The sequence below is a fragment of the Camelus dromedarius genome, chromosome 25 (genome assembly GCF_036321535.1).
Source record: "Camelus dromedarius isolate mCamDro1 chromosome 25, mCamDro1.pat, whole genome shotgun sequence".
NCBI lineage: Eukaryota > Metazoa > Chordata > Mammalia > Artiodactyla > Camelidae > Camelus > Camelus dromedarius.
In genome coordinates, this window is record NC_087460.1 from 4,977,027 (window position 1) to 5,004,071 (window position 27,045).

Below are 27,045 nucleotides of genomic sequence, written 5' to 3' on the forward strand. Positions count from 1 at the left end.
ACTACCCTGAGCTAAGGAACACAACTTGGGGTGTTGACAATGGGCCATCTCTCACCCTCATTCTCTGTCTCCTGGACTGGTTGCTAGGTAGGCCCTGAGGGCCAAGATCATTGCCATGGGTGGGGGCCAGGGCCTGGGGGGCCCCTGGAGCTGTGCTTGCTGCTGCTCCTTTGCACCCCTCCCAACCCTGACCCTTAATCCTCACAGCTTTGCTCTAATCCCGTGGGGCCTGATGCTCTGCTCTCTGCCTCGAGAGAGACCGGCTGGGGGAGCACACATACCCCTCCCCCCCGCCGCCAGGGCTCGCTACAGGGGGCTGCTCCTCTGTATCGCCCCGCACTCCTGCTCCCACCCTCCCCCAGGCTGGGCCCAAGTCTCTCTGGAAGCCACACATCTCCCTCCCTGTCCTCTCCCCCCACCCCTGCCAGCTGATTTCATTTGCCTGACGTTAGCCCTACCCTTCCCTGTCAGTGCCCCCCCGCACCCCCCAGCCGGGGCCAGGCCAGGCCAGCTCCTCTGGCAGTAGAGCCGGGGCAGGTGACAGGCGGGCGTCGCAGCTGAGGGAGTGAGGAGGCACCCGGGAAGCGGAGCTGGAAGCCTAGAAGAGGTCCAGTCACAGAGCCCAGGTAAGAGGGAGCTGGCCCAGCTCCGCCCTCCGGGGCTGGGGGCTGCAGGGAGGGCGGGCTGCGCCAGGGCTGGCTGGCTGCACCCTTGGAGGGGCTGGCAGAGCAGGGGAGGTGGTGCTAAGCACCCAATCATTTCTCTCTTTGAGGGGTGGACTCATGAGGAGTCCGGTGTGGGGTGAGGGCCTGGTGGGGATCCCCTGACACCTACCCCCATTTCTGGCAGGAGTAGGAGCCACCCCTCAACCTTGCAGCCATGGGGGAGATGGAGCAGCTGCGGCAGGAGGCGGAGCAGCTCAAGAAGCAGATTGCTGTAACCCCGGGACCCTCCTGCTAGGGGACCCCCGAAAACATGGAACCGGGGCATGAGGGAGTGTGGCCTGCAGGGAGGGGGCTGGATTCACCCTTGAGTAACACCTTAGAGACCCCTGACCTGGAAGTGGCCAGAGACTTTCTGAACTTAGACCTCATATTTGGGGTGCCCCCAAAACCCTAGAGCCCCAAGCCCACCTACCTCAGATGACCATGCACCCCCACACCCCACCTTTACCCTCCCCTGATGCCTGCTTTCCCCCCAGGATGCCAGAAAAGCCTGTGCTGACATTACTCTGGCAGAGGTGAGCTCTCCTATCCCCCGACAGGGCTGGAGGGGATGCGAAGGGAGGGATGGGAGCTCCCTGAGCAGCCACAGCCTGGTGCCCAAGCTCTAGAACAGCACGTCCTTGGAATGAGGAACGACATTTATTAATTCATTCAGTAAGCATCCTGTGAGGTCTGCTCTGGGCCGGGCACCACGTCAGAGACCAAGGAGGAAGATGCCGTCCTATCTCCGTCCGTAAAACAAGAGTGATCACCCCCTCGCAGGGTGGTGAGGATGAGAAGGGGGCAGTGACTTGTAAATCAGAAAGCCCCTGGAGGTTCTCATTACTAGTTGTCTAATACTGCAGTTTGGCGGTTCTAAGATGCATGTTTTCACATTTTGACATTTCGGAAATCAAGATGCATCCACTGGAGGGTATAGCTCGGTGGTAGAGCATGTGCTCAGCATTCACAAGGTCCTGGGTTCAATCCTCAGTACCTCCATCAAAAAACAAAACAAAACAAAACAAAGATGCCTCCAACAATTAGTGATGCCTCACAACTATCGTTGGCAGGGTTTTTCTTTCTCAGTGACCCCTAAAAGAATCATGCTTCTTAGAGTTGGTAGCACCTCAAATTGGATGAAATGTTAATAATGAGTAAATTATTTTTTTACTGAAATTGAGCCAGACACTGAGCTAAGTTACTTAAATATATAATTTTATTTAATTTTCGTGGCAATCCCCTAAGGTAGGTGCTAGAAACCTCATTTTGCAGAGGAGGAAACAGGCTCAGAGAGGTTAAGTAACTCACCTGAGAAAACAAGTAAATAGAAATTCAAGTCTATTGTCTCTGGACCCCCAGCCTAAGTCTAGAAGCTGGATGGAGTTTAAGGGGCATAGGACCACAAAGTTCCGGAGGTGCAGTGCAGAGCCATGGCGCTGCCCTAGGTCCCAGTGAGAGCTGGCCGTGCTGCAGTGGTGCGTGAGGGCAGGCTCCTAGCGGCTGGGCTTCGCCAAATGTGTGCATCGCTTCCCAAGTCCCTGTGCAGAGGCCTCGTGTTGGCAGCTTGAATTAGTCAAGGTGGGAGTATTTACATGGTGGAAATCCATCCCCTCCACAGAGAAGAAGTGGTGGTTAGACCCTTAGCAACCTGCTCCGGGCCGCGCCTGTGTCTGTCTCCAGCATCCACATCTGTCTAAGCTACTCCCAGGCAGAGGCTGGGTTCTCTGAGGCTGGGAGCCTGACCTGGAGGCTGGCACGGAACAGAAACTTGTACAGATCAGTGGCTGTAACACTGACATGTGGACATGTGCCCTGCTCACTCTGATTTCTAATGTCCCCTTTCCTGCAGCTGGTGTCTGGCCTAGAGGTTGTAGGACGAGTGCAGATGCGGACCCGGAGGACGTTAAGGGGACACCTGGCCAAGATATATGCTATGCACTGGGCCACCGACTCCAAGTGAGGCTTGAGAGGCGTGGTGGGGATGGGGGGCAGGGAGGAAGGAGGCTTGGGTGACCCGAATGTCCTCTCCCCAGGCTGCTGGTAAGTGCCTCGCAAGATGGGAAGCTGATCGTGTGGGACACCTACACCACCAATAAGGTACTGTCGCCCTCCTCCCTTGGGGCTTGATGCCGCCCTCCTCTGCCCTCCCCACCGGGAGCTCGGCTCAGGCCCCCTGCCGCACGGCCTCCTGCAGGTGCACGCCATCCCGCTGCGCTCCTCCTGGGTCATGACCTGTGCCTATGCCCCATCAGGGAACTTCGTGGCGTGTGGGGGGCTGGACAACATGTGTTCCATCTACAGCCTCAAGTCCCGGGAGGGCAACGTCAAGGTCAGCCGGGAGCTCTCTGCTCACACAGGTGAGTGAGAGACCAAGGGTCCAGGGAGGCCCCGGGCCTGGCGGGGTGCGGCCCTCTAGCCAAGGCCCTGTCCTAACCGCCCCCAGGTTATCTCTCTTGCTGCCGCTTCCTGGATGACAACAACATTGTGACCAGCTCTGGGGACACCACGTGGTGAGGACTGAACACCGTGGGCGCTGGGGCTTGGGAGGCACTTCTGTGCTGGCCTTTCTCTGTGACAGCCTCCCCTCCCCCCTCAGTGCTCTGTGGGACATTGAGACGGGACAGCAGAAGACTGTGTTTGTGGGACACACGGGGGACTGCATGAGCCTGGCCGTGTCTCCTGACTTCAAACTCTTCATTTCGGGGGCCTGTGACGCCAGCGCCAAGCTCTGGGATGTGCGGGAGGGGACCTGCCGGCAGACTTTCACTGGCCATGAGTCCGACATCAACGCTATCTGCGTGAGCCCCATCTCTGTGCTCCACCTCCCGGGACCGCCTCCCACCCCCAGCACCCTGTCCTGTATCCACTCCCTTAGGCCCCCTGCCCCTTTCCCTTTAATTTTCCCCTTTGAAATAATTTCACCTTACAGAAAAGTTGCAAGAGTAACAAACAGCTCCCATCTGCCCTTCACCCACGTCCACTGTTAACATTTCACATTTGCTTTACGGAGAGGGAGGAAGTGAGGGAGGGATGGACAGACAGACACCAAGATGGAGGTGTAGGTATATTTTGTTACTTCTTCCCCTAGATCTTTTGAGAGCAAGTTGGAGACCTCCTGCCTCTTTACCCCTTAAATTCTTCAGTGTCTGCTTCTTAAAATCAAGGCCATTTTTACACAGCCACTGTCTATTTCTTAAAATCAGGAAATTTAACACCAATGCAATACTGTAGCCTACAGTCTATATTCAAATTTCACCAATTACCTCAAAAATAGGAATTCTTTTTCTGTCCAGCAATGTGCACCTCATTTCCCTGCCGTGTCTTTTCAGTTTCCTTTAAACAGGAACCACTTTTGACCTTTCTCTGTCTTTCATGACACTGACATTTTTGAAGAGTTCAAACCAATTTTCTTAGACGTCCCCCCCCCCCCCGTCGGGTTTATCTGACATTGCCTCAAGATGAGATTCAGGGTATACATTTGTACTTGGCCCTGCACTTACACGCTGATCCAGCCAACTGTCGTGGTTGGAGTCTGGGACAGCCTCCGCCCATCTGGTGGGGTGACCCTGGGCAAGTTGCCCCGTGCTCTCCCCTGCAACGTGGACATAATGAAGGCCAGTGAAGGGTGTAGGGGAGCCCCGGCCACAGCTGGCAGGTGATAAACATCAGCGACCATGCAGGCCGAGGAAGGGATGAGCAGAGAGGCTAAGGGAAACAGCTGGGCCTGGAGCCACCAGGGCAGGAGCAGGGAGAGGGCAGGAGAGACAGTGGGCTGCCCAGGACTGAGTCCTGACCCCCGGCCATCTGTACCCCCAGTTCTTCCCCAATGGAGAGGCCATCTGCACAGGCTCGGACGACGCGTCCTGCCGCCTGTTCGACCTGCGGGCAGACCAGGAGCTGACCACATACTCCCACGAGAGCATCGTCTGTGGCATCACATCCGTGGCCTTCTCCCTCAGCGGCCGCCTGCTCTTTGCGGGCTACGACGACTTCAACTGCAACGTCTGGGACTCCATGAAGTGTGAGCGCGTGGGTAAGGCCCCCGCCCCCACCCCCGCTCCCCTCTTACTGCTGCTCCCTGACTACTGGGTGACTGACTCCGAGCTCTACCCCTAGAATCCAGTCCCCCTTGGTTCCCAACCTAGAACCATCTCCTTTCAAAGAAAAGTTGCTCTAAGTGGCCTTTCTCCACTGCCCAATGCCATAGCTGCTCCCCGCCCGAGGGGCCCCTCCCGTCATCCCCAGACCTGTGGACCCTGAATGTCCAGTCAGTTCTGGGTTCCAGGGGCATCCCTTGAAGGGAAGGGCAATCTCAGGGACACTGCAATGACAGGATCAAGGGGATCGTGAGTGACCTGAGGGCTCTGGCCCAAAGCTGGGTGATTCTTGGGGACTGGCCTGGTCTGAGGTTGAATCAGGGAGTGTGGCTTCTTCTTTTGGGAGAGGCCAGGTGCTGAATGAAGGTAATGCTGGCCAGAGAGTCAGGATCCAAACCTTAATTGTGTTGTTTTCTTTCTGAGCGCCCTTGGCCAAGTCACTTCTCTCTGGGCCTCAGTTTCTATTTGGAAACCCTCCCTGTTTTCTAATGCCCATCAAGGTGCCCTTGCTTTTTCTCCCAGCTCAGTGACACCTCCCAGTCCCTCCCCGCCCCTCCCCCACCCCAGGTTCTCAGCACAGAGATTGGCCTCCAGAGAAAGCCTGCCCCTTAGGGCTAATCCTCTTTCTCTGGGGGCTGGAGTCCCACACCCCGCCTACCTAACCTAGGGCTCCTGTGTGTGACCATACACTCCCTGTCAGGCTGACTCCTCTCCCTTTTCTTCAGGCATCCTCTCTGGCCACGACAACAGGGTCAGCTGCCTGGGGGTCACAGCTGATGGGATGGCTGTGGCCACTGGTTCCTGGGACAGCTTCCTCAAAATCTGGAACTGAGGAGGCTGGAGGAGGGGGAGGTAAAAGGCCATGAAGACACTCAGCTGGCCCTGCCTTGCCCAATTTCTTTAAGATTTTCTCTTCTAAGACCCCAGCTGCCATTCCCGCCCAGCTTTCCTCTTTGAGGGCAGTGGGGAGGATGGGGAGTGTGCCTTTGGGAGGCAGTATCAGGGACATGGGCAGGGAACTGCCCCATCTCCTCCCATGGCCTCCCCTCTCCATGGTCCTGACAGCTTCTCCCTTAATCAGCAAGGATAATGCACCCCCAACCCCCGCCCTTGGCAGGCCTACCAGGCTTACTGTCTGAGACCTTAAGCCCTAGGATCCCTCTCCCAGAGCCACCACCTTTGTCTAGACCCAGGTGGAACAGGGTGCTCGGCCCCGTGACTATGGCTCTGGCACCACTAGGGTCCTGGCCCCCTTCTTCATGCTTTCTCCTTTGTCTACCTTCTTTTCTCTCCTAAAGCACTTGCAATAAAGCGTAGCTGTGATTCTTGCCTCCCACCTCACTTCTGTCCCCAAAAGATGCAGGTCCCACTTAAATAACAAAGTATTATGGGAGCAATGATAAAGGTTGGGGATCAGCTAGCTGTGGGCAGAAGAGAGGGTGGAGGCAGAAGCCCAAGCCTCCTGGGGAAGGCCTGAGATGGGTTAGGAGGAGAAGGTGGCTGGTGGGGTGTGCACGACAGTTCACACCCGCCTGCCTTTGGTGACTGTGTATTTGTCCAGGAGGGTTATGTTGAGAAGGGATCAGACTATAAAAGGCCTATAAAAAGCCAGAGTCTAGACTTTATCCTAAGGGCAGTGGGGAACAACTGGGGAGTTTTGAGCAGAGTAGTAACGTGATCAGTGATGCTCCTCTGGAAGATCGTCCTAGCAGCAGTACAGGTGGATAAAATGGAGGGAAGGGAGCCTAGAGGGAATGGAGGGAAACAAGGTAGGAGGCAGGTGGCAAGAAATGCAAGAGCAATAGGACAGAGGGGCAAGGGAGGGGATGAGGGAGAGATTAAAGATACAGAATCACCAGGATGTAGGGATTGTAGGGACTGAGTGCGAGGATAAGGGATAGTCCGAGGGAAGGAATCAAGGTGATGGCCAAGGTTCGGGTTTGGCAACTAGGTGGCTAGTGCTGTCATTCACAGGGATGGAGGATGGGGGAGGAGGAATAACTCTGGGGAGATCACAAATTCAACTTTAAACAAGCTGACTTTGAAGCGCCTGTGGGGCAGCTGGATAAAGGTCAGGCTTAGGCAGAGAGACCTGGACGTTACCAGAATACAGATGAGTGACAGCTAAAGTCCTAGAAGTGAACACCCAGGGAGAGAAAGGAAAGAGTCAAGGACAGTGCCTTGGGGAACAACAGGATTTAAGGGAGGTACGTAAAAGAGGCTTAGAGGTATCAGTGCGGGGGACACTCAGGCCAGGGAGCACAACACCCTCCCTCTCCAGACTGTCTTTCTCCATGCAGAAGACCCAGCACAAGGTTTAGGTATAATACTTAAAAACATCATTTAAAATCACTTCCTTTAATATACAGAAACACATAAAACACAAAGAAAGCCAAGGAGGCTCTGAGTCCCAGAGTTGGTAGTTTAGGAGGGGCTGAGGAAAACGAGCCTTTCCAGTCTCCCAGGGAGAGAAGGGATGAGAGGCACAGAGTGTCACTCAGCCCCTGGTGAACCCAGTACTGGGGCCACGCACGGCCTAGTTCTCCACCAAAGGAAAGTGCCGATTTTCCTTGTCCTGGCCCTGGCCTTGCTCCCATGCTCTTCCTCCAGTTTTTGGAAGTCGTCCAGTTCCCAGAACAGCCCCTCCTTTTAGTTCCTTAACGTTTTCACTCAGGGGAGAAGGCCGCTTACTCTGCAAAAGGCAATGTGCAAGTTGAGGGAGGGAGGTTGTTCAGGGGAGGGAAGAGTTGGGGAAAGGGCCTCCCACCTTTCCGTTGGATTTCCTAGTAACAGCTTTCACCCTGTGTCCCTTTACCTGCCGTGGTGTCAGAGTCCCGGGGGAGTTGTCATCCTGCAGGATGGTGAGAGGAGATCTTCCTAGTACCTTGCTGTTTGGTTTCCACCTGCTGCGCATGGAACCTAGGGTTGGGACAGAGTTAAAACAAGGAGCCAAGATTAGGGGCTTATAGTTTATTCCTCCTCCATTCATCCAGGGACATTATCCCAGAGTGTTAGCCCAATTTCTCTTCCCCATACCTTGCTCTTAGATTCTGTACCTGGAGATCGAGGTGTCTCAGGGTCTCTCAAGGGCTTGTCTGAGCCCTGGCTGCCCACTGGGGTTCCTGAAGACTGTCCTGTTTCCTCCTTGGAAAACACCTGCTTGGAAGGGAGCTCAGTCTGACTCCAAGGTGACATCTGATTCTCAAGGGAAAACTGGCTGTCCAAAGGCAAGTCCAGTTGAGAAGACGGAGGTGTCTCCAGGGGCAGAATAGGCTCTGGGGGAAGATCTGATCTGGGGTCTTCGGTCTCAAATACGTCGCTCAGCTGTTTCACCAGGGGGCTTGGTGGCTCTAGCGGGGGAGAAATGAAGTGAGACAGTGACCCTCTGATACAAATCATTCAGCAAGGAGGAAAAGATATACGAGCCTTAGGAGTCATGCCCTCGTGGGTGAGGGACTGGGAAGAGAGAAGGCAAGGCGAGAGAGAGCAAAATGTTGAGAAAAGAGTGACACAGGTCCAAAGCAGGAGGATGGAGCCCCCTTTAAAGTGGTGCCCTGAGAGGATAGCTTCATTTGACCCCACCTAAGGGTGCTAGGTGACGGCCTGAGCAGAATAACCTGAGCCCAACACTTACCTCCGCTGCTGGTCTTCATAGGTGTCCGTGCAATGCCAAGGGTAGGAGAGCGGGGATCTGAGTCCTGGGTCTGCTTAAGATCCTCCAGCTTCTCTTCTGCTGGCTGGTCTGGCTGTGGAGAGCTCTCCACCTGTCAGAACCAAAAGCTAGAACAAGTCTGGGCCCTGACTCTTCCCTCCCAGGTCTCTAACCTCAGGCCGATACTACAGGCTGGAATTGCCAAAGCCCTCAGACATCCAGCCTGCTTCCCCTGGTTGAGAATGTGAAAAACAAGGCCTCAAAGTATGGGAGTGAGGGTAGGGTGGGAAGTGAGAGGTCTTTCAGAATCAAGGCAGTCAGGTTAGGCAGAGGCCCAAGAATTCAGACAGTGCCGCTGCCTTCCCTACCCCGGCCCGGAGTACCTGGATGGGAGTGCGCAGGATGCCGGCGGTGGGTGAACGGGGGTCCGCCACTCGAGAAAGAAGCTTGTTGTGCGGCGGCGGCCGCGCTGGAGTGACTGGGACGCTCTTGGCTGAGCCCATCTCAACCGGGAGTAATAGGATGGGGCGGGGCAGGGCCCGGCCCGGGCGAGGAGGGGATGCCTGTGAGAAGTGACTCAGGTCTCAGCCCTTACCGCGACCACGTTCAGCCTGACTCCAGACCACTCGATCTTCCCCGTTCCCCGCTGAGGAACCGCCTGGCCGCTGGGCCAGAGGTCTCTGTGGGGATAATGACTATTACAGCTGATAGGGCAGCTCCTTCCGGGCCTGCCCGGCCCTCGAACTTATCCACCAATTTATTCAAATCACTTACCGGGCCCCAATTCCACCTTTGGGTGCAAAGCAGCTCGATCCTCAGCTCCCGAGGCGGTTTCAAACTTCCCGCCACGCCCCTGCCTTGGCCCCATTGGCTGAGCCGACGCAGGCTGCTATAGGCCCGCTGTGTGAGACCCGCCTCCAGTGGAGGAAGTCATTGGGCTGAGAGGACGTCCATCATGGGGGCGTGGAGCCAGTGGGCAGCGGTTTGGCTGGCCCAAGGGAGACGCCTCCTTCATCACGGGACTTTTGTTCCGTATGGTGCTGCGAGTTGTCCGTAGCGAGATTTTTGCGGAATGCGTCTTCGCTTTTGAGACTTTCAGTTTCATTATCATATGATTTTATTAAAAAATAGAATCATGAATTACTACGTTATTCTGCACAGATCCAGCTGGAGACAGAGTTATGAAGATTCTTCTCAGGCGAGATAGTAATCTTTATTGGTAGACAGTTAGCAATCACTCGACACTAACCCTCTCAAACCTCGCCTCATTGGACAGCCGCTTTTCAAATACTAAGAGTACAACTGCCCTTCTAATTTCCAATTGGACGAGCCCCCGGGAAGTTTCTGGGATTGACTAGTTTGAACAATCGTCAGTCTCTGCGCTTCCGTGGAAGGCACGCGAAGGGGCTGTAGGGGGTCCCAGCGTCCCAGCAGTCAAAACTGTGTGGCCCACCTCGCTGCTCTACGTGCGCTCTGCCCTGGAGGAGTGGGATTGGTTCTTTCGACCATCCATTGCAATAGAAGCGCTTTTCACTGGCGTTAGTCAAGAGGCGGGCAGAGGGCGGAGCATAGTGGGTAGGCTGCGTCCAACTGCCGTTCTCGCGCGTCTTCCCTTCCGCGCAGGCGCCTAACCAGTAGCGCTCATTGGACGGAGGGGAAGGGGGTGGGGGACTAGGAGCGGTGGGAGTCGCCGTGTGTGGAGGAGCTGCTGCCGGTGTCATGGCGGAGCTGAGTGAGGAGGCGCTGCTGTCAGTTTTACCGACGATTCGGGTCCCCAAGGCTGGAGACCGGGTCCACAAAGACGAGTGCGCCTTCTCCTTCGACACACCGGTAAGCCCATTCCCCACGCCCGCAGCAAGCACGACTTCCTTCCATCGACTTGGTCATTCTGCCGGGGCCTGCAAGGCTTGGGCCACCGCCTCCCTGCTGTGCACCATGGGACTTGTAGTCTCCCACGCTACTCTTGCCGTTGCTTTAAATTCGCGGGAGCTGTCGTGTGACTACGGCCCCCAGAAGGCACCGCGCCCGCCTCACCCGCTCCCGGCCTCGTGGAGCACTGTGGGGATTGTAGTCACTCACTCCCCTCACCGCCGTTCTGACCTAGAGGAGCACGCTGGTCGCCGGACTACATCTCCCACGTGGACCTCTGCGAAAGCCGGGAGTTGGCTTTGCCTGTCGCGCATGGCTCTCCGGGTTTTGTAGTCTCGTGTGGGAGTGATGGGGCGACCCCCCGCTGTTCTGGGCCCGGTTGGGGTAGGAGCGGCGGGTACTGCAGTTCCCAGGTGCCTGGTAGCCTGAAGTGGCCACGAAGAAGGATGATTCTGAGAAAGGCCGAGTTAGAGAGCCTCCACCCGTGGTTAATATGGACAGGGGGCGGGGAGGTGGGTCACTGGTGGTAGAGAGAAGAGGTAGAAAGCTCTAGTCGTTTCTCCTTTGAGGTGAATTATGGCCGCAGCCCCCTCTCTTTCTCCTGCCCATCACACAGCCAGAGGGAACCCTTTTGAAAGTGTTCCCTCAGAGATGGTTTCCTTCGTGGAGGACTCTTAGGGCCTTTTCCCATCCCGCTCCCACTCTTGACTAGTTAGACAAAGCCGCCACCCACACCATGCCTCACGTTTTGCAGGCTCCACCCGGTACCTCCCTTCCTGCAGTTCTGCCTTCCTGTGTCATCCTCGGGCAGAGACCAGCCTAAGGCCAGGCCAGGGCCTGAACTGAGAGGGCAGCTGCCTGGTTGGGATCCGCCCCCCTCACCACCCCTCCCTCAAGCTGCTGCTGGGCCCTGCCGTGGGTGTTCAGCCAGACCAGCTCGTGGCAGGGAAAACTGCAAGTCAGAGTGGAAAGGCTTCATCAGTGCATCGCCAGTGCTGAGTGTAGCAGCATGATCTAAAGCCCAGTTCAGGATCATCACTGTGATTTGTGGTTTGCTCTGTTTGCTAGTCTTGGATCTGGGCCTCAAACAATGTGCTGCTTCTCCAAAGCTTGGCTTTGGCAGAGCTAAAAGAGGACTGCTCAGAGCAGAGCTCCAGGGTTCCCAGTCCTTGGTGGATTCAGCATCTTTTATTTTTTTATTTCCAACAGAGGAGTTTAATCACTGCAGAGCTCCCCATGCCTCCCAGTTTATCAAGTGTATGGCTTGGTGAAGCCTTGTCTTTCTCAGGAGGGAAAGGGTTTTTTCCTTAATTATCAACATTATCAAAAGAAATCTCCCTTCTTTTAATTACCTACAGTGGCTCCCTCTTTCCACTCCTGTCTCTCCTTAATGGCTTGAATAATCCAAATGGGGTTTTTGTCATTTTATTACACTTGCCTTCTCTCGCCCAAGTCAAGAGACCTCCATTGGTTGACTTTGCTAACCAACTTCTGGCGTATTTGAGTATCTTCAAATTGGGTTTATGGTAGAAAGAGCGCTTATTTGACCTCTTTGATAAGAAATGCTCTATTTGTTCATGAACGTTGTCATCCACAGTCTTCTAGGGAGTGGTACAGAGCAATCTATGGGACCGAGAACTGCCTTATGGTGTCCTATTTTTCATTTCATGGCAGAGAATTTTTCAAGGCCACTGAGATTTTCATTCCAGGAAGAAGATGCCTGTTGTTGCTTGGACCTGAGGGAAAACTGTTTTTGTCTCCAATTTCCTCCTCTCCCTTCTCCATCACTTTCGTCACAAAGGCACTGGGAGACTTGCTCGGTTTAAGAGAAGCCCAACTCCCTTCTTCAGCTGTGATTTACGGTGGACACTTGTCTTTCCCTGTTTTCTTCCTGGGTTGTATGTGTTCTAGCTGTCTCAGCAGGTGTTGCTAGATTGTTCTAGAAAGGGGTTGGCTTTGAGTTTGGAGGTTGATGGAGCTTCAGTGGGGATTTGGTTATTGGTCAGGGTGGGAGGCATTAGGGTGGCGACTGGAGAATATCCCTGCCAGACTGGGTCCTGGTTCAGCTGGGAGCCCCAGGCAAGGCATTGGTCCCCTGGAGCCAGGCTTCAGCAGGAGAGGAAGGAAGAGACCAGTGTGGACCAGGGTTCAACTGCCTGGTAGAGTGAGGTAAAGAAAAAGTCTGGGTTTGCTGGCAAGCTCAGGGGTTAGATGTCCTGTTCAGGTGCCGGCATCTCTGCTCCACCAGTCTGGAAGGTTTTCTGAATCTTGGAGATCAGGTAGGGTGTGTCATGGTGTCCCTGGTTTAGGCTCAGTGTCCGACATGTAGGTCTTTTCAAGTCCATGGTAGCTGATCCTCATTTATTTTCTGGATCTCTAGGCCCCAGGAGAGAGGTAAACAGAGTTCTCTACAGTTGACTGGAGGGCTCCAAAGAAGGAGCCAGGAGGAAGAGGAATGGTGATGGATAGGTGTTGCTCAGGCCTGGTGTCCTTGTTGTTTGTTATCAAAGTCATGGGAGGGTGGGCAGAATCTTAGCCTGGTACCAGGTCCTAAAAGGCTAAATGACTTGCCAGAAACCACACACTGTTCAAGAACAGACCTTTCTTCTGGAAACCAGCCGTTTCTGAGCCCAGGTCTTGCTTTCCCCTGGCTGGGCTTCATCCTCCCTGTGTTTTTTCCCTTGCCTCTTGTCCTGCAGGAGTCTGAGGGTGGCCTCTACATCTGCATGAACACGTTCCTGGGCTTCGGGAAACAGTATGTGGAGAGACATTTCAACAAGACAGGCCAGCGAGTCTACCTGCACCTGCGGCGGACCCGGCGCCCGGTAGGCGAGGCCTGGGGACATTTCAGGCCCATCCCGCTGGGCTCCCCCTTTGTTCTGAGCTCCCATAGGTCTCAGTTACCCCCTCTCACCTCTTTCTCTTGGTGTCATTAAAACTCAACGCGTGTGTTTTTTAGCTCCTTTCTCTTCCGAGCTGACCACACTGCATCCCATCCACCCTCCCCGTTCATCCCTTCCCTGGTGCTCATGACTGACCTTGCCCTTCCTGCCTCATTGCAGAAAGAGGAAGACGCGACTGCCGGCACTGGAGACCCTCCCCGCAAGAAGCCCACCCGGCTAGCTATCGGTGAGCATTGCTGCTGTCCTGTGCTCCTCCCTGAGCTCTCAGAGCTGCTAGGAAAGCCCCCTGCAAGATGGGCCCTGGAGCCCTGGAGGGGCCAAGGTGAAGTGCTGTGTCAGAGGACTGGCACCGACCTGTGGTGGTCAGCCTACTCCCCCTCTTCTTTCCTGTCTCACCAGGTGTTGAAGGCGGGTTTAACCTCAATGAGGAGAAGTTTGAATATGATGAGGATGTGAAAATCGTCATTTTGCCAGATTATCTGGAAATAGCCCGGGATGGGTTGGGGGGACTGCCCGACATCGTGAGAGATCGGGTATGAATACCAGCCCACCCTGCCGAAGAGTCTAGGGCCGGGGGGTGGGGGCCAGAGCAGTCACGTCTTGGGCAAGCCCTGAGCAAGCTAAAGGCCACGGGGCTAGAGGGGCGTGCAGGGCTGTGGGCTGGGTCCTGTCTCTGACCCTCTGCTTCCCCCAGGTGACCAGTGCGGTAGAGGCCCTACTGTCAGCCGATTCGGCCTCTCGCAAGCAGGAGGTGCAGGCCTGGGACGGGGAAGTACGGCAGGTGTCTAAGCATGCCTTCAACCTCAAGCAGCTGGACAACCCTGCTCGAATCCCTCCCTGGTGAGGCCTGGCCCCTCTGCCTCGGGGCACAACCCCAGAGCAAGGCAAAGAGGCCACCCTCCCGGGGGATCTGGTGGGAGAGAGAGTCGGAAGCAGGATGAATGGGGAGACGCGGGGGAGCTGAATGAAGCAAGGGGATGTCCAGAGGAAATGAGAAGAGAGAGGTCTTGGACCAGCCGGGGGCCCCCAGAGCCCTCTCTCCGCCACTCCCCTAAACCCTGACCCGTATTCCAGCTAACTTTCTTCTCCCGGGGTTAGCGGCTGGAAGTGCTCCAAGTGTGACATGAGGGAGAACCTGTGGCTCAACCTGACGGATGGCTCCATCCTCTGTGGCCGGCGCTACTTCGACGGCAGTGGGGGCAACAACCACGCTGTGGAGCACTACAGGGAGATGGGCTACCCGTTAGCTGTCAAGCTGGGCACCATCACTCCCGATGGAGCTGGTACTCCCCCCTCCGCCAGCCGCCTCCACGCGGAAATCCCTGGGTCTTAACCGTTAACTCATCTCATATGACACGAGTAGCCCATGAGTTCATCTCTCGATAAACTGTGAAAGTGTTGCAGATGAGCCTGTCTGCAGTTAACTTCCCAAACCCAGGCCCCTTCCCAGGGGTCCCCGACATTATCTATTAGTGTGTATCCTTCCAAACCCATTGCACTGTAGAACCTCATCCCACAGGGTGGGGTCACACTTAATCCCAACCCTCACCCTGTTTCACCCCATCTTCCCTGGCAGCCAGTCCCAGAGGGCTTGTGTCCTCACTGACATTCAACAGAGCAAAGAGGGTGACCCTGGGCTCGTCCTTCTGTTCCACAGAGGCCCCGCAGGGCAAGGGGTGGGGTTGGTGGCCAGGCCGGACCTGAGCCACCCCCTCTGACACTGCTCCTGCCTCCTGCATTAGACGTGTACTCATATGACGAGGATGACATGGTCCTGGACCCCAACCTGGCCGAGCATCTGTCCCACTTTGGTATCGACATGCTGAAGATGCAGAAGGTGAGACCCCTTCTGCTCTAGTTCTCTCATCCCTGCGCATCAGGCCCTCCTTCATTGCCCGAGGCTGAGGCAGGGTGCTGGGGAGGAGTGCCAGTGATCCCAGGCCCCAGATATGTGAGCTTCCTGTGAGAAACTTTCTAGAATCATTTATTTGTTCATTGAATGCTACTGAGTACCTACTGTGTGCTAGTCGCCATGAATAAGACAGGATGTGGTCCGGTGTGGTCCTTGCTCTCATAGGCTTATGTTCTAGATGAGAGGCAGGTGTTAATCACATGCTCACGCAAATACGTGAATAACTGTAAACTGTGGGGGGCGCTGCAACAGTTTACAGCAGGGGATCAAGGGATTGTCCTCGAGGAAATGATGCTTGGGTGGAGATCTGAGGGTGAGAGGGGTGACTTCAGGATGGAGAAGCACTTCAGCTGGAGGGAGTCAAGCGTTCGTTTCATTCCCTCATTCAGGCAGAGGCCTGATGCTTGACAGGCCCTGGGGCAATTGCCTGTGACCTTCTGGAACTCCTACTGGGTGATATCCAGTGTGCCTCCCCTGCTAGAGTCCTGGAGTCCATAATTCAGCGAACTCTGGGTTCCAGCTGGCTGTCGTCCTCTACCCTGTGAGAGATCAATGTAAAAGATCAGGGCTGCGTTTTGCAGCCAGTCTGAAGTGCCTCTTCCCGTGCAGACGGACAAGACAATGACAGAGTTGGAGATCGATATGAACCAGAGGATCGGCGAGTGGGAGCTGATCCAGGAGTCAGGGGTACCGCTGAAGCCCCTGTTCGGGCCTGGCTACACGGGCATCCGGAACCTGGGCAACAGCTGCTACCTCAACTCGGTGGTCCAGGTGCTCTTCAGCATCTCTGACTTCCAGAGGAAGTGAGTGCTGCCCTCTCCCCGTCCCCGAGGGCCCCGGCTCCTCCCAGCGGCCAGCCTCCAGGCCCCCTCCTTTGGCTGCCCTCAGGACCTCTGTTTTAGCCCAGCTGTAGTTCCTGGTTCACAGGGAGGGGAACAGGTTATAGACCCGTCCCACTGCCACCCGGTCACACACAAACCCCCCGAGGGGGCTGACTGCCAGACCCCAGGGCCCTCTGAGGCCTCCTGACTGAATTAAGGGTGAGCAGGTGGTCTTCATTTTAGGCCAGTGACATCAGATGAACACCTAATGTGGACACGGAGCCTTTGGGGAGAGGGGAGGGCTTGGGACACAAAATTAGAAGATAGGCAACTTCTCAGTATAAATGAGTTTGCTGTCTAATCTGGAAGGCGTGATGCACGTGTGAAAACTTGGAACGTTTTAGAACAAGTTCTGTTCGAAGAATCTGAACTGTATTTATCCTCCTGGGCTGTCTTCGCCTTCCCTTGACTCTCTTGGGGAGGAGCCTGGAGTATACTGCATGCTGACCGAGTTGGGAAGTGGAGGAAGAGGAGGGAGGGGCTTGCCAGAAAGAAACGGACTGCAGGGTTCAGCTCTGTGCCTCCCCACTTTGGAGGGGGCCTGTTCACTGAGCTAGTAGATAATTGCTCCCTTCCCTTTCCTCTGAGCCTGGGCCAAACCCCTCAAACTACCCTTCCCTTGGCTCTTAGGTACGTGGATAAGCTGGAGAAGATCTTCCAGAACGCCCCAACCGACCCTACCCAGGACTTCAGCACGCAGGTGTATGTAGCCAGCCCTGTGCACAGAGGCTGTTGAGAGCCCTGCAGCCTGTGGGCAGCAGTTTAGCCCCTGGCCAGCTAGATGATTGCCTTCTGAGCATGCTCTCTGCCCTGAGTTGGTCTCCTGGGGAATCTAAGGTTTTTCACATTTCAGGGAGTTGTGTCAGGAGGGCTTGGAGCAGGGGTTGAGTTAGGGAGGAAAAGGCATAGATTGGTGTCGGACGATCATTAGTTGACAGAAGCTGAATGGGTTTCTTGGATGTTAACACAGGGCCAAGCTGGGCCACGGCCTTCTCTCGGGAGAGTATTCCAAGCCAGCACCAGAGTCAGGTGATGGAGAGCAGGTGCCAGAACAGAAGGTGAGTCTGGGCCCCTGTCCCTTTCAGGCTCTGGAATCGTGGGGCCACTGAGGTCTGGGAGATATCTCAGGAAGGCCACTTGGTGACCTCTAGGGCCCCAGCTGAATCACTGCCCTGGCTCTGCCTAGGAAGTTCAAGATGGCATTGCCCCTCGGATGTTCAAGACCCTCATTGGCAAGGGTCACCCCGAGTTCTCCACCAACCGGCAGCAGGATGCCCAAGAGTTTTTCCTTCACCTTATCAACATGGTGGAGGTGAGGCCTGGGAAGAGGGGCCGGGGGGCGCTCTTCACCCTCCTCCCGTGGGCCTGCAGTTGGAGTCGCTCCCTTCTCCCTGCTCCCCATTCTTCCCTCTGTCCCACCCCACTCGCCCGTGACCCAACAGTGTTCACACCCTGAGCCTTTCCTGCGAGTAGGGGTTCCCCTGAGAGCAGCAAAGCCGTGAGCCTTACGCTTGATGGGCTTGCAGCCTAGAGAAGGGAACTCCCGAAGACAGTGCTGGGAGGATGCTTAGTGCTTGTGAAGAAAGTCCAGGCACGTTCCTACAGGGCGGCAGTGGGCCCGAACTTGATGGGGGCGGGTGATTAGGGAAAGCTTCCACTCTGCTCCTGCATCCCTTTGCCTCTTTGTGGTCGTCTCCCTTCCACTCCCCTCTCCCTGACCCCCCAGTGACTCTTTTAGGCCCCCATTCTAGGGCTTGGCTGCCCAGAGCTCCCAACCCCACGTCTTTCCCATAGAGGAATTGCCGGAGCTCTGAAAATCCTAATGAAGTGTTCCGCTTCCTGGTGGAGGAGAAGATCAAGTGCCTGGCCACGGAGAAGGTGAAGTACACCCAGCGCGTGGACTACATCATGCAGCTGCCTGTGCCCATGGACGCGGCCCTGAACAAAGGTAGGGTGCTCTGCGGTGCCAGCGGGACCTGGGCGCGCGGGGCTGCTGTCTGAGGCCCGCGAGCAGTGCCTGGGCGCCTCACAGGAACAGAGCCCAGTCCGCCCTGCTCAGCAGAGCTGTTGGGAGAGAGGCAGGATCACAGCCGGGTGTGGGTCAGGTGGATCTGGGGAGGCAGAGGAGCTGAGGGGGTCGTGACCCAGAGCCAGTAGGTCAAGGTTAAGGAGGGAAAGAGGCAGCCCCCTCTGAAGGCTCCACCTGCTGGTTCTGCCACCAGAGGAGCTTCTGGAGTATGAGGAGAAGAAGCGGCAGGCTGAGGAGGAGAAGCTGCCACTGCCAGAGCTGGTTCGGGCCCAGGTGCCCTTCAGCTCCTGCCTGGAGGCCTACGGGGCCCCCGAGCAGGTGGACGACTTCTGGAGCACGGCCCTGCAGGCCAAGTCCGTAGCTGTCAAGTAAGTCCTGTGGGTCCGGGCCTATGTAAGGGTAACCCTGAAGATGCTGTCGGCCTCTTTTGCATTCTCGTGTCCCTTTGTGGTCAGAATCTCAGGCTTGTATCAGTTGAGGCTGGTACTCTGGCCCTGAGGGAACCAAGAAGCCCTAGCAGGAGTGGATGCAGGTGATTGCTACGTGTCACCTTGTCCTGCCCAGTCCCTCCTCCCCAGGGGGTCAGGGCCACTTTCTGGTACAGCCTCTCTCCGTTTACTCCCCCTGTCCCAGCAGAGCACAGGCCCTTAGTAACAGTCGTGGACAGAGCTGAGATTTCCGGCAAAGGGCCTCACTTAAGCCCATCGTTGGCATGAGCTTAAATGTGAAGGAGTGATTTGGTCTCAGGGATTTCACCGTCTGCCCCATTGCTCCTCCTGACGGTAGGACAGCGCCCCCTGCTGTTGCTGCTGCTCCTTGTCTGCAGAGGCTCTGATGCCTGCCCAGGGCGGGAAAAGAATATGGGACATCTGGGCTCTTCGGTCTTCCACCCATGAGAGGCTGAACCCAGGTGGGGCTTTCAGGAGATGTTCTCTGGGTGCCAGGACTTTCTCTCTTCCCTAGGACCACGCGATTTGCCTCATTCCCTGACTACCTGGTCATCCAGATCAAGAAGTTCACCTTCGGCCTAGACTGGGTGCCCAAGAAACTGGGTATGGGGGCTGGGATGAGTGAGGGAGGTAAAGCAGAAAGTGCTAGAAAAAGAAGGAGGCCTTAATACTTAAACGAGTGCTTCTCCAATTTTCCTCTGAGAGGGGAAATGTTACCTTAGATGTGTCAAAATGTGTCTAGTTTCAGGAGTGGGGGGCATAGCTCAGTGGTAGAGCACCATGCTTGGCCATCTCCAGTACTTCTGTTAAGGTAGAAAAAAAATGTGTCTAGTTTGAAAAGCACTGACTAAAAAAAATTAAGGCTTCTTTGATTTTTATAATTATTATTTACAACCAAAAGTGATTTTCATAGTTTTATTTCTATAATTGGTAAGGTGTTTTCATTTTGATAGTCTTGAAACAATTTATTATCACGAGTCTCATGAGCCCCTAACAACTTGGCGAATTGCAGGATTAAGTTCATGTCCTAGACAAGTTGACCCCATGGAAGTATACATTGGTTCTGTCGCACAGTCGCAGGCCACTTCCTGGCTTGTGGATCGGTGGTGGTAGATCTAGAACTGGAATCCAGGTCTCCTGAGCCCCCAGGCCGGTGATTATTTTTACTACATGAGACCCCTGCGATGGGTCCTGCTTGGAGCAGCTCCTTATTACAGCACAAGATGGGGGCAGGGGCTTGAGATTCCCAGAGTGCTTTTCTCAGGAGGGCCTCACGGAGTTGTCCAGGTGACCCTCCTTCTGCCGTTCCACCGGCAGATGTGTCCATTGAGATGCCCGAGGAGCTAGACGTCTCCCAGCTGAGGGGCACAGGGCTGCAGCCTGGAGAGGAGGAGCTGCCCGACATTGCCCCACCCCTGGTCACTCCGGATGAGCCCAAAGGTAGCCTTGGTTTCTATGGCAACGAAGACGAAGACTCCTTCTGCTCCCCTCACTTCTCCTCTCCGACATGTTAGTGACTCTTCTTCCTGCCTGCCTCTTTCCCTTGCTGATGGGGGTCTTCTCTGCCTGACTCCCCTTGACCCTGTACTTTGTGTTTCTCCTGTCCTCCCTTTCAAATTTCCTCAGCCCTCTTTTGATGGACGTGAGGACCGATAGAGCGCTCCAGCCACACTGTGTGCATGGCACTAGTACCAGCTGATTACCCTCGTTCCTGCATGGGGTGGGGGCGGGGGATCAGACCCCAGAAATGGCCTGTTCTGTGAAACCCAGCAAGGAAGGGGCTTCCTGGGGGCTCGTTAGGCTCAGTTCTGTACCTTTAGGGTACTGCAGGCCCCACATTGTGTTGTCATCCTAGTTCTGGAATAAGGTGCCAGGCCCTGGGAGAAAAATGCATTGAATGGGTGGTTGGGAGAGGGCCGGGGGTTGGACTGTGGGAGGGAGGAGGGGCAGGGAGTGGCCTCAGGCCTCAGACGCCTGAGGCCACTCCCTGCCCCTGCTTCTCTTCCAATAGCACCCATGTTAGATGAATCAGTCATCATCCAGCTGGTGGAGATGGGCTTCCCTATGGACGCCTGCCGCAAAGCCGTCTACTACACGGGCAATAGCGGGGCCGAGGCTGCCATGAACTGGGTCATGTCACACATGGACGATCCAGGTCAGCTGGGGTGGGGAGCTGGGTGGGACGGGGGCCCCCATCCTCCCCCAAACACTTCAACCCCTTCACATCTGCAGATTTTGCAAACCCCCTCATCCTGCCTGGCTCCAGCGGACCTGGCTCCACAAGCGCCGCGGCTGACCCCCCACCGGAGGACTGTGTGGCCACCATTGTATCCATGGGCTTCTCCCGGGACCAGGCCCTGAAAGCTCTGCGGGCCACGGTATGGGCTGCCCCCAGCGGAGGACAGGTCCTGGGGAAGGAGTGGGTGGCAGCGAGGTTCCATCCCTTACAGGCAAGAACAGTGACCACCCGCGTGGTGCGGCCGATCTGTGTGGGGCTCCACTCTCGTGGCTGTGACGTGGAAGCTGAGGCCTCCACTGGGGCTTTCTCCACCCCGAGCTTGCTAGTAAAAGTAACGCTTCCCTCCTCCCCCAGAACAACAGTTTAGAACGAGCCGTGGACTGGATCTTCAGTCACATTGATGACCTGGATGCAGAAGCTGCCATGGACATCTCAGAGGGCCGCTCAGCTGCCGACTCCATCTCTGAATCCATACCAGTGGGCCCTAAAGTCCGGGATGGTCCTGGAAGTGAGTGTCCTGGGGAAACAGGACAGGCCTGGTGGAATCTAACCAGTCGGCTACACCAGGTCCTCATCCCAAGGCAGCTCTGCTTCCCCTGTGGGTGACGGGGGTGCATAGGGGTCAGAACCTTCTTTCTACTGACGTGACTCCTGAAGGTGGGATCCTGGGAGGCTGAGATAGACTTTGGCTCATTACACGCCCCACAGGCTGAGAAGTCACGTCCTGAGCTCGGGCTGTTAGATATATTTCCCTCGCTGCCTTCTCTGCTGTCTCTCCCCTCCCTAGAGTATCAGCTCTTTGCCTTCATCAGTCACATGGGCACCTCGACCATGTGTGGTCACTATGTCTGCCACATCAAGAAGGAAGGCAGGTGAGGGGCCGGCACGTGCATTTTGAGTGCGGGGTGGGTGGGGATGGGTAGGGACATCCTGGAAGTCCCCAGAATCTTTGTGGGGGAAGGTAAAAGACTGCCTGACGGGGCACAGATTCACCAGAAATTGACAGAAAGCCTGCCAGCAAGGAGCAGCAGACTAGGGCCCAAGGGCTGAATCCAGCCACTTGCTTTAGTAAATAAAGTTTTTAAGAGCGTGGCCACACTTAACTCATTTATGTATTGTCTGTGGCTCTTTTCACGCTGCATCAGGAAAGTTGAGTAGTTGTGTCAGAGACCAGGTGGCCTGCAAAATCTAAATAGCTCCCGTCTGGCCCTTGACACAGTTTGCCAGCCCCTACCCAGCGGGAGTGGGTGGTAAAGATACCACGGGGTCTGAAGACCCCGAGTAGAGTAGGAATGACCCTATGAGGTTGGGATGCTCCCTTCAAGCAGGTGGCAGCCGGACTGTAGGTTTGGGGGCCCAGGCAGAGTATGTGGGGAGCCTTTGCCCAAGAATCACCAGGATCAACTCCAGGGGTGGCGCAGACCGGGTTGATGCAGCTTGGAAGGCCTGGGTGGTTCATCCTCTCCCCCGACCCCTCCCCTAGATGGGTGATCTACAACGACCAGAAAGTGTGTGCCTCTGAGAAGCCGCCCAAGGACCTGGGCTACATCTACTTCTACCAGAGAGTGGCCAGCTAAGAGCCTGCCTGGAGTCCAGACCACTGAGGGCAGGGGACAGACCACCGGGCGTGGGGGGTGGGGCTGAGGGGTGGGCGGCAGCCCCCCTGCTCTGTACCCTTTTTTCTTTTTGCCTCCAGCAGAAGGAAAGCAGCTAGAGGCCCTAGGAGAATGGCCAAGCAAAGCCGTGGGATACTTTGGGGTTGGAGCAGGAAGGGGATGGGAGGGACCGGCCACCTGTGAGGAGATTGTTGCTTTCCTGCCCTTGACCCCACAGCGCTCTGCTTCTCTGTGATCCCGCCGGCCCAGCGTCGAGCGGGCTTGTTTGTGTGTGTGGCGTGGGTGTAGCTTCGTGCAGCCTCTTCCACAGGAGGGGGCGTCTGTGCCTCCCCTCCCTCTTTGTGTTTGCTCCCCGTGTGGTTGGGCACGGAGGGATATGAGGGAAATGGGGACCCCCTTCGCCCTCCTGCCTCAGTCTTTCCCCCACCCTATCTCACCCCGGTCCTCTGGAAAATGCCAAAATACAGGATGTGAATAAAGGTACCATGGCTAAGTCGTGTCCTGTCTGATACTTTGGGGGAGGCTGTCCTCCTGGGGCTAGCAGGAGGGCCAGTATCTAAAAACACCTGGCCCTGCCCCTCTGCCCCTCTGCCCCTCTGCCCCTCAGCGCCCCCTTGGAGGCAGTTCTTGGGAAACTGGGCTGAGTGAAGAGAGCACGGGGGATGGGGGGCAGGCAGTCAGATGAGGGGAAGTGAAGTGGGGGTGACAGACCAAAGATGGGTTTAAAGAGCCCTTCCTTCCAGCCGTCGCACGAGAGGGGGCCCAAGTAGGTAATTCCCAAATGTCCTCAGTGGTTAGGGAGCCCCGGGCCCCAGGCCCTGCAGTCCTCCCTCAGGCCTTGGTCAGAGTGGGATACCGGGGTGGGGGGCAGACTTCTCAACTGCCTATCTTACCTGCAGTTTCTAGCGAACATGGGCCGTTCCCCCCGCCCCCGCCCCGCTGAACCCTGTTACTTGCGCAGTCAGTTACTGTGGGGCTAGGCTGGCCCTGGGATGGTCAGAGGTGCCTGATCAGCAGTCAGGGACTTCGCTACTCCGATGGGGGAAGGGGTTCCTTTTCCCGGAGTTGGAAAGATGCCCTCAGGGCTCAGGCCAAGTCTGGAAGTGGAGTGGTCGGGCTGGCAGCCAGCGCACAGTTCTCGCCTCCCCAAAGTCAAGCAACTGAGTCTGCAGCGACTGAGCCTGACTCCCCTGGAACGTCGCTACAAGAAAGGGGGTAACGTCAGAACCTCGCAACGCCGGCGGCGGGCGGGGCGGCGGGCGGGGCGGCGGGCGGGGCGGCGGGCCGGGCTTCCGTGGGGCGGCCCAGCCATGGCCGAGGAAGCGGGCGGGGCGGGGTTCTGCCTCTCCGCGCTCTATATAAGCGGCCAGTGGCAGCGGCTGCGCGCTGCTCCTGACCTTCAGTGTGCTGGCTCCAGCGCCATGGCGCCGTCCAGGAAGTTCTTCGTGGGGGGGAACTGGAAGATGAATGGGCGGAAGAACAATCTGGGGGAGCTCATCAACACGCTGAACGCGGCCAAGGTGCCGGCAGACACCGGTGAGCCCTGGCCGGAGAGGGCCGGGTGGGAGGTTGGGCTGGGCGGTGCCCTCTCCCGAGCTGTCTCGGCCGGTGTCCGCGTGGACCTGCGTGCAGGGCTGGGACCAGGGCTGTTGGGCTCCGCGCCTTGGCCCCGCGACCTCAGGACCGGGGGTGTGTCGACGGGGAAGGGCGGAGCCACATCTCCCTGCGCCCTCCGACTGTGGATCGTCGGGAGAAAGGTGGTCCCGGGCGCAGATGGGGCCTGTACCCGCCGGAAGCCGAGGGTGGAAGCGGGGCCCAGGCCCTGCGGGCGATCAGGAGAGGTGGCGGCAGCCGAGGAGCTTGGGGGAGGAGGCTGCGTGCGGGCTTCAGTGGCCCCCTCGGCGCGGGCTCCGTGCGCCACCGCACGTAGCCCGAGACTCCTCCCCGCGCCGGGCCCGGCGGGCCGGCTCCCTCACCGAATGGCTTTGGTCTCCTGCGCTAACGGCTCTGATCCTTTCCCCTCGGCAGCCTGCGTGACTCCTGCCTTCCACAGAAGGGACTGAGCAGGTGCCAAACGGGCTGAGCCTTTTGGGAATGAGTAACGATCCTACAGCTTTCTCCAGTCTGGAGACCGGAAAGCGCAAGGCCTCTATGAGCCAGTCGACTCGCTGCCACCCACGGGCAGAGTGCCATCCTCAGTCCTTCCCCTCCGACCCACCTAAGGCACAGAACCCCGGCCTGATCAAGAGGCACCCCCTTCCGGTTTATTCCCGCAAAGACCCCAGTACAAATCTCAGGAGTTGGCCCCTTCTGCTTTTGCTCAGAATCCTCGCCTGGCCCGGGGGAGGTGGGGATGTGCTATTTTAGAAGGGAGGCGGGGTTGGCCCCCAGAGAGTGCTGAGTCTAGGTGGTGCTCAGGCCCAGAATAGTTCGGGGAAATCAGAGCCACAGCTGTTAAAAGAGCAGAGGGCAGGGCAAGGGCCGTGGCCTCTCAGGAGTACCTGGAAGGCCCAAGGAGTTGAATCCTGGCCCAGCCCGGACTGCAAAGTGGACAAAGATTATCTTGCTGGGATGAAGAGGAGAGGAAAGCAGAACTCCCAGCAATGGGTGGGGTCTGGAGAATGAAGGCTTCCTTGTGATCTCATCCCTTTCTGTCACCGTCTCATCCTCAGAGGTGGTTTGCGCACCCCCCACCGCCTATATTGACTTTGCCCGGCAGAAGCTAGATCCCAAGATTGCTGTGGCTGCGCAGAACTGCTACAAAGTGCCTAATGGGGCCTTTACTGGGGAGATCAGGTGAGATGCAGGTGGGAGAGGGGTGGGTGGGGGACCCAGTCCTCACTGTCCTTATGGAGGGGAAGCCACAGGGTGGGCTCACTGCTGAACCATGGCTTTGTCTCTTCCTCTAGCCCTGGCATGATCAAAGACTGCGGAGCCACGTGGGTAGTTCTGGGGCACTCGGAGAGAAGGCATGTCTTTGGGGAGTCAGATGAGGTTAGTAACCAGGGGAGGAGATAAGAGATGGCTTATTCCTCGAGAGGTGTCTCACCAAGTCTGTTCCTCAACAGCTGATTGGGCAGAAGGTGGCCCACGCCCTGGCGGAGGGACTTGGAGTCATCGCCTGCATAGGGGAGAAGCTAGATGAGAGGGAAGCTGGCATCACTGAGAAGGTCGTTTTCGAGCAAACCAAGGTCATCGCAGGTATCTCTGGAGAAAGGGACCTTTGAGCCTAGCCTTGGCTACAGAGACACAGAGGGTGGGGTCAGAATCCCTGCAGCCCATCCTCATGCTGATGCAGAAAGGGGAGGGTGAGAACCCTTGTATCCTTCTTATCCCTTCTGCTCCTGCCCCTCATGGTATAGATGCCACGAGGAGTTCCTTTAACAGCCACCAGGGGACAGTAGGTCACCATCGGTCTCATTCCCTGGGGAACAGCTGCATGCCTCCTTCCTTTTCACCCTGACACCCCATGATCTCTGCCCCACAGATAACGTGAAAGACTGGAACAAGGTTGTCCTGGCCTATGAGCCTGTGTGGGCCATCGGTACCGGGAAGACTGCAACACCCCAACAGGTAACCAAGCCCAGGAGCCCTGCCCTCATTCTTCCCTACCTTGGTAGACTGGACGGCCACAGAGACCATCTGGGCCAACTCCTCATTTAAAAGACAGGAGAACAGAGAGTGACTTGTCCAAGGACACCTGTTCCAGCGCCTGGGTGGGATGGAAGCCCTAGTGTTCTATCTCAGATTCCAGGGTTGTTGCCCCCAAACCACACTGCCTCTTTCCACTGGTGCTCAGGGTTTTTTTCCCCTTTGAGTGAAAGTCTTAGTCTTGCTTCTTCTTCTAGGCCCAGGAAGTACATGAAAAGCTCCGGGGATGGCTTAAGTCCAATGTCTCTGATGCAGTGGCTCAGAGCACCCGCATCATTTATGGGGGTAAGTGGGTTTGGCTCCAGCCTCAGGTCAGTGGGGAGCTGAGAACTAGACCTGGGGTGGGGATGGAGTATCCCCATCCCATCCCTGACCACCCCTCTCTCCCTCCTCAGGTTCTGTGACTGGGGCAACCTGCAAGGAGCTGGCCAGCCAGCCTGACGTAGATGGCTTCCTTGTGGGTGGTGCTTCCCTCAAGCCCGAATTCGTGGACATCATCAATGCCAAACAATAAACCCCGCCCAGATCTCCCTTACCCTTCCTGCTGAGCCAGGGACTAGGTAGCTCAGAAGCCCAATGTAACTGTGCCGCCCCCCCCACCCCCACACATGCTTCTGATGGTGTCACCTGCCCCCTTTCGTGGCCTAATCCAAAGTGTACCTCTTCCTTTACCATTTACACCCTACCCTGTTAATGGTTGGGACCAGGCCAATCCTGCCTCCACTTACTGTACCAGTTGGAACTAAACCTGTCAACAAGGTGGCTTCTCCTAGGCTGGGATGTGGGAGAGGTGGTTCGCTCGTGGGTCCCCTCAGTCCCCAGTGAAAGCAGGAGAGAGAAACAATCCTGTCCCATCTCGCGCCATGAGGCCAAGGGCTGAGAGAAAGCCCTGTCCTCCGCTGAGGCCAGGGTGCTGCTCCTTCCCACGGTGCCAACGCCTGTGTGTTGTCTGTGAGCAGTCCCACGTGTGGGGGAAATAAACACTTGGCACTGAGCCTTGTGGTGTGTCCTTCTTCACCGAACTTGCCAGATCACCTTTT

At 56.5% G+C, this 27,045-nt stretch overlaps 4 protein-coding genes across 5 annotated transcripts; 3 read left to right on the plus strand and 1 right to left on the minus strand.

Moving 5' to 3' along the window:
* The first annotated feature begins 225 nt into the window (after positions 1-225).
* On the plus strand, positions 226-6,127 carry GNB3 (G protein subunit beta 3). The gene is made up of 10 exons (XM_010990842.3): positions 226-626; positions 850-936; positions 1,202-1,240; positions 2,557-2,663; positions 2,741-2,804; positions 2,902-3,064; positions 3,151-3,217; positions 3,304-3,505; positions 4,524-4,740; positions 5,530-6,127. Exons 2-10 carry the CDS (start codon positions 880-882, stop codon positions 5,634-5,636), a joined length of 1,023 nt encoding a protein of 340 aa, XP_010989144.1. The 5' UTR covers positions 226-626; positions 850-879; the 3' UTR covers positions 5,637-6,127.
* A 1,016-nt stretch (positions 6,128-7,143) lies between these two features.
* Positions 7,144-9,333, minus strand: CDCA3 (cell division cycle associated 3). Its single transcript, XM_010990843.3, has 6 exons — positions 9,231-9,333; positions 8,840-9,019; positions 8,439-8,568; positions 7,861-8,154; positions 7,620-7,723; positions 7,144-7,496 (listed from the first exon to the last, which is right to left on the minus strand). Exons 2-6 carry the CDS (start codon positions 8,957-8,959, stop codon positions 7,341-7,343), a joined length of 804 nt encoding a protein of 267 aa, XP_010989145.1. The 5' UTR covers positions 8,960-9,019; positions 9,231-9,333; the 3' UTR covers positions 7,144-7,340.
* A 776-nt stretch (positions 9,334-10,109) lies between these two features.
* Positions 10,110-22,847, plus strand: USP5 (ubiquitin specific peptidase 5). Of its 2 annotated transcripts, none has more exons than XM_010990839.3 (20): positions 10,110-10,286; positions 13,025-13,150; positions 13,388-13,454; positions 13,628-13,761; positions 13,923-14,068; positions 14,327-14,511; positions 14,971-15,065; positions 15,750-15,943; positions 16,652-16,723; positions 16,992-17,079; positions 17,208-17,333; positions 17,816-17,969; positions 18,244-18,418; positions 19,014-19,102; positions 19,817-20,008; positions 20,511-20,654; positions 20,732-20,877; positions 21,093-21,246; positions 21,526-21,610; positions 22,222-22,847. In XM_010990839.3, the coding sequence occupies exons 1-20, from the start codon at positions 10,176-10,178 to the stop codon at positions 22,313-22,315; spliced, it is 2,577 nt and encodes an 858-aa protein (XP_010989141.1). In that variant the 5' UTR covers positions 10,110-10,175; the 3' UTR covers positions 22,316-22,847. The 2 variants fall into 2 exon arrangements, with proteins under 2 accessions (XP_010989141.1, XP_010989142.1); XM_010990840.3 differs by having other exon boundaries at positions 10,111-10,286; positions 19,817-19,939.
* Positions 22,848-23,664: 817 nt separating this feature from the next.
* Positions 23,665-26,999, plus strand: TPI1 (triosephosphate isomerase 1). Its single transcript, XM_031444188.2, has 7 exons — positions 23,665-23,890; positions 25,027-25,150; positions 25,264-25,348; positions 25,423-25,555; positions 25,842-25,927; positions 26,203-26,290; positions 26,401-26,999. The coding sequence occupies exons 1-7, from the start codon at positions 23,665-23,667 to the stop codon at positions 26,517-26,519; spliced, it is 861 nt and encodes a 286-aa protein (XP_031300048.1). The 3' UTR covers positions 26,520-26,999.
* Positions 27,000-27,045: the final 46 nt, after the last annotated feature.

Bases quoted from the DNA above. Each gene is read 5' to 3' on its own strand.
- GNB3 (XM_010990842.3), top strand. From the start codon at position 880: ATGGGGGAGATGGAGCAGCTGCGGCAGGAGGCGGAGCAGCTCAAGAAG. The intron at 937-1,201 runs GTAACCCCGGGA...CTTTCCCCCCAG, and splicing joins AGCTCAAGAAGCAGATTGCT to GATGCCAGAAAAGCCTGTGC. The intron at 3,065-3,150 runs GTGAGTGAGAGA...AACCGCCCCCAG, and splicing joins GGAGCTCTCTGCTCACACAG to GTTATCTCTCTTGCTGCCGC.
- USP5 (XM_010990839.3), top strand. From the start codon at position 10,176: ATGGCGGAGCTGAGTGAGGAGGCGCTGCTGTCAGTTTTACCGACGATT. The intron at 13,151-13,387 runs GTAGGCGAGGCC...GCCTCATTGCAG, and splicing joins TGCGGCGGACCCGGCGCCCG to AAAGAGGAAGACGCGACTGC. The intron at 15,944-16,651 runs GTGAGTGCTGCC...CTTGGCTCTTAG, and splicing joins ATCTCTGACTTCCAGAGGAA to GTACGTGGATAAGCTGGAGA.
- TPI1 (XM_031444188.2), top strand. From the start codon at position 23,665: ATGGCCGAGGAAGCGGGCGGGGCGGGGTTCTGCCTCTCCGCGCTCTAT. The intron at 23,891-25,026 runs GTGAGCCCTGGC...TCTCATCCTCAG, and splicing joins CAAGGTGCCGGCAGACACCG to AGGTGGTTTGCGCACCCCCC. The intron at 25,556-25,841 runs GTATCTCTGGAG...TCTGCCCCACAG, and splicing joins GCAAACCAAGGTCATCGCAG to ATAACGTGAAAGACTGGAAC.
- CDCA3 (XM_010990843.3), bottom strand. From the start codon at position 8,959: ATGGGCTCAGCCAAGAGCGTCCCAGTCACTCCAGCGCGGCCGCCGCCG. The intron at 8,569-8,839 runs GTACTCCGGGCC...TGGTTCTGACAG, and splicing joins TCCTGCGCACTCCCATCCAG to GTGGAGAGCTCTCCACAGCC. The intron at 7,724-7,860 runs GTACAGAATCTA...TCCCAACCCTAG, and splicing joins TGAGACACCTCGATCTCCAG to GTTCCATGCGCAGCAGGTGG.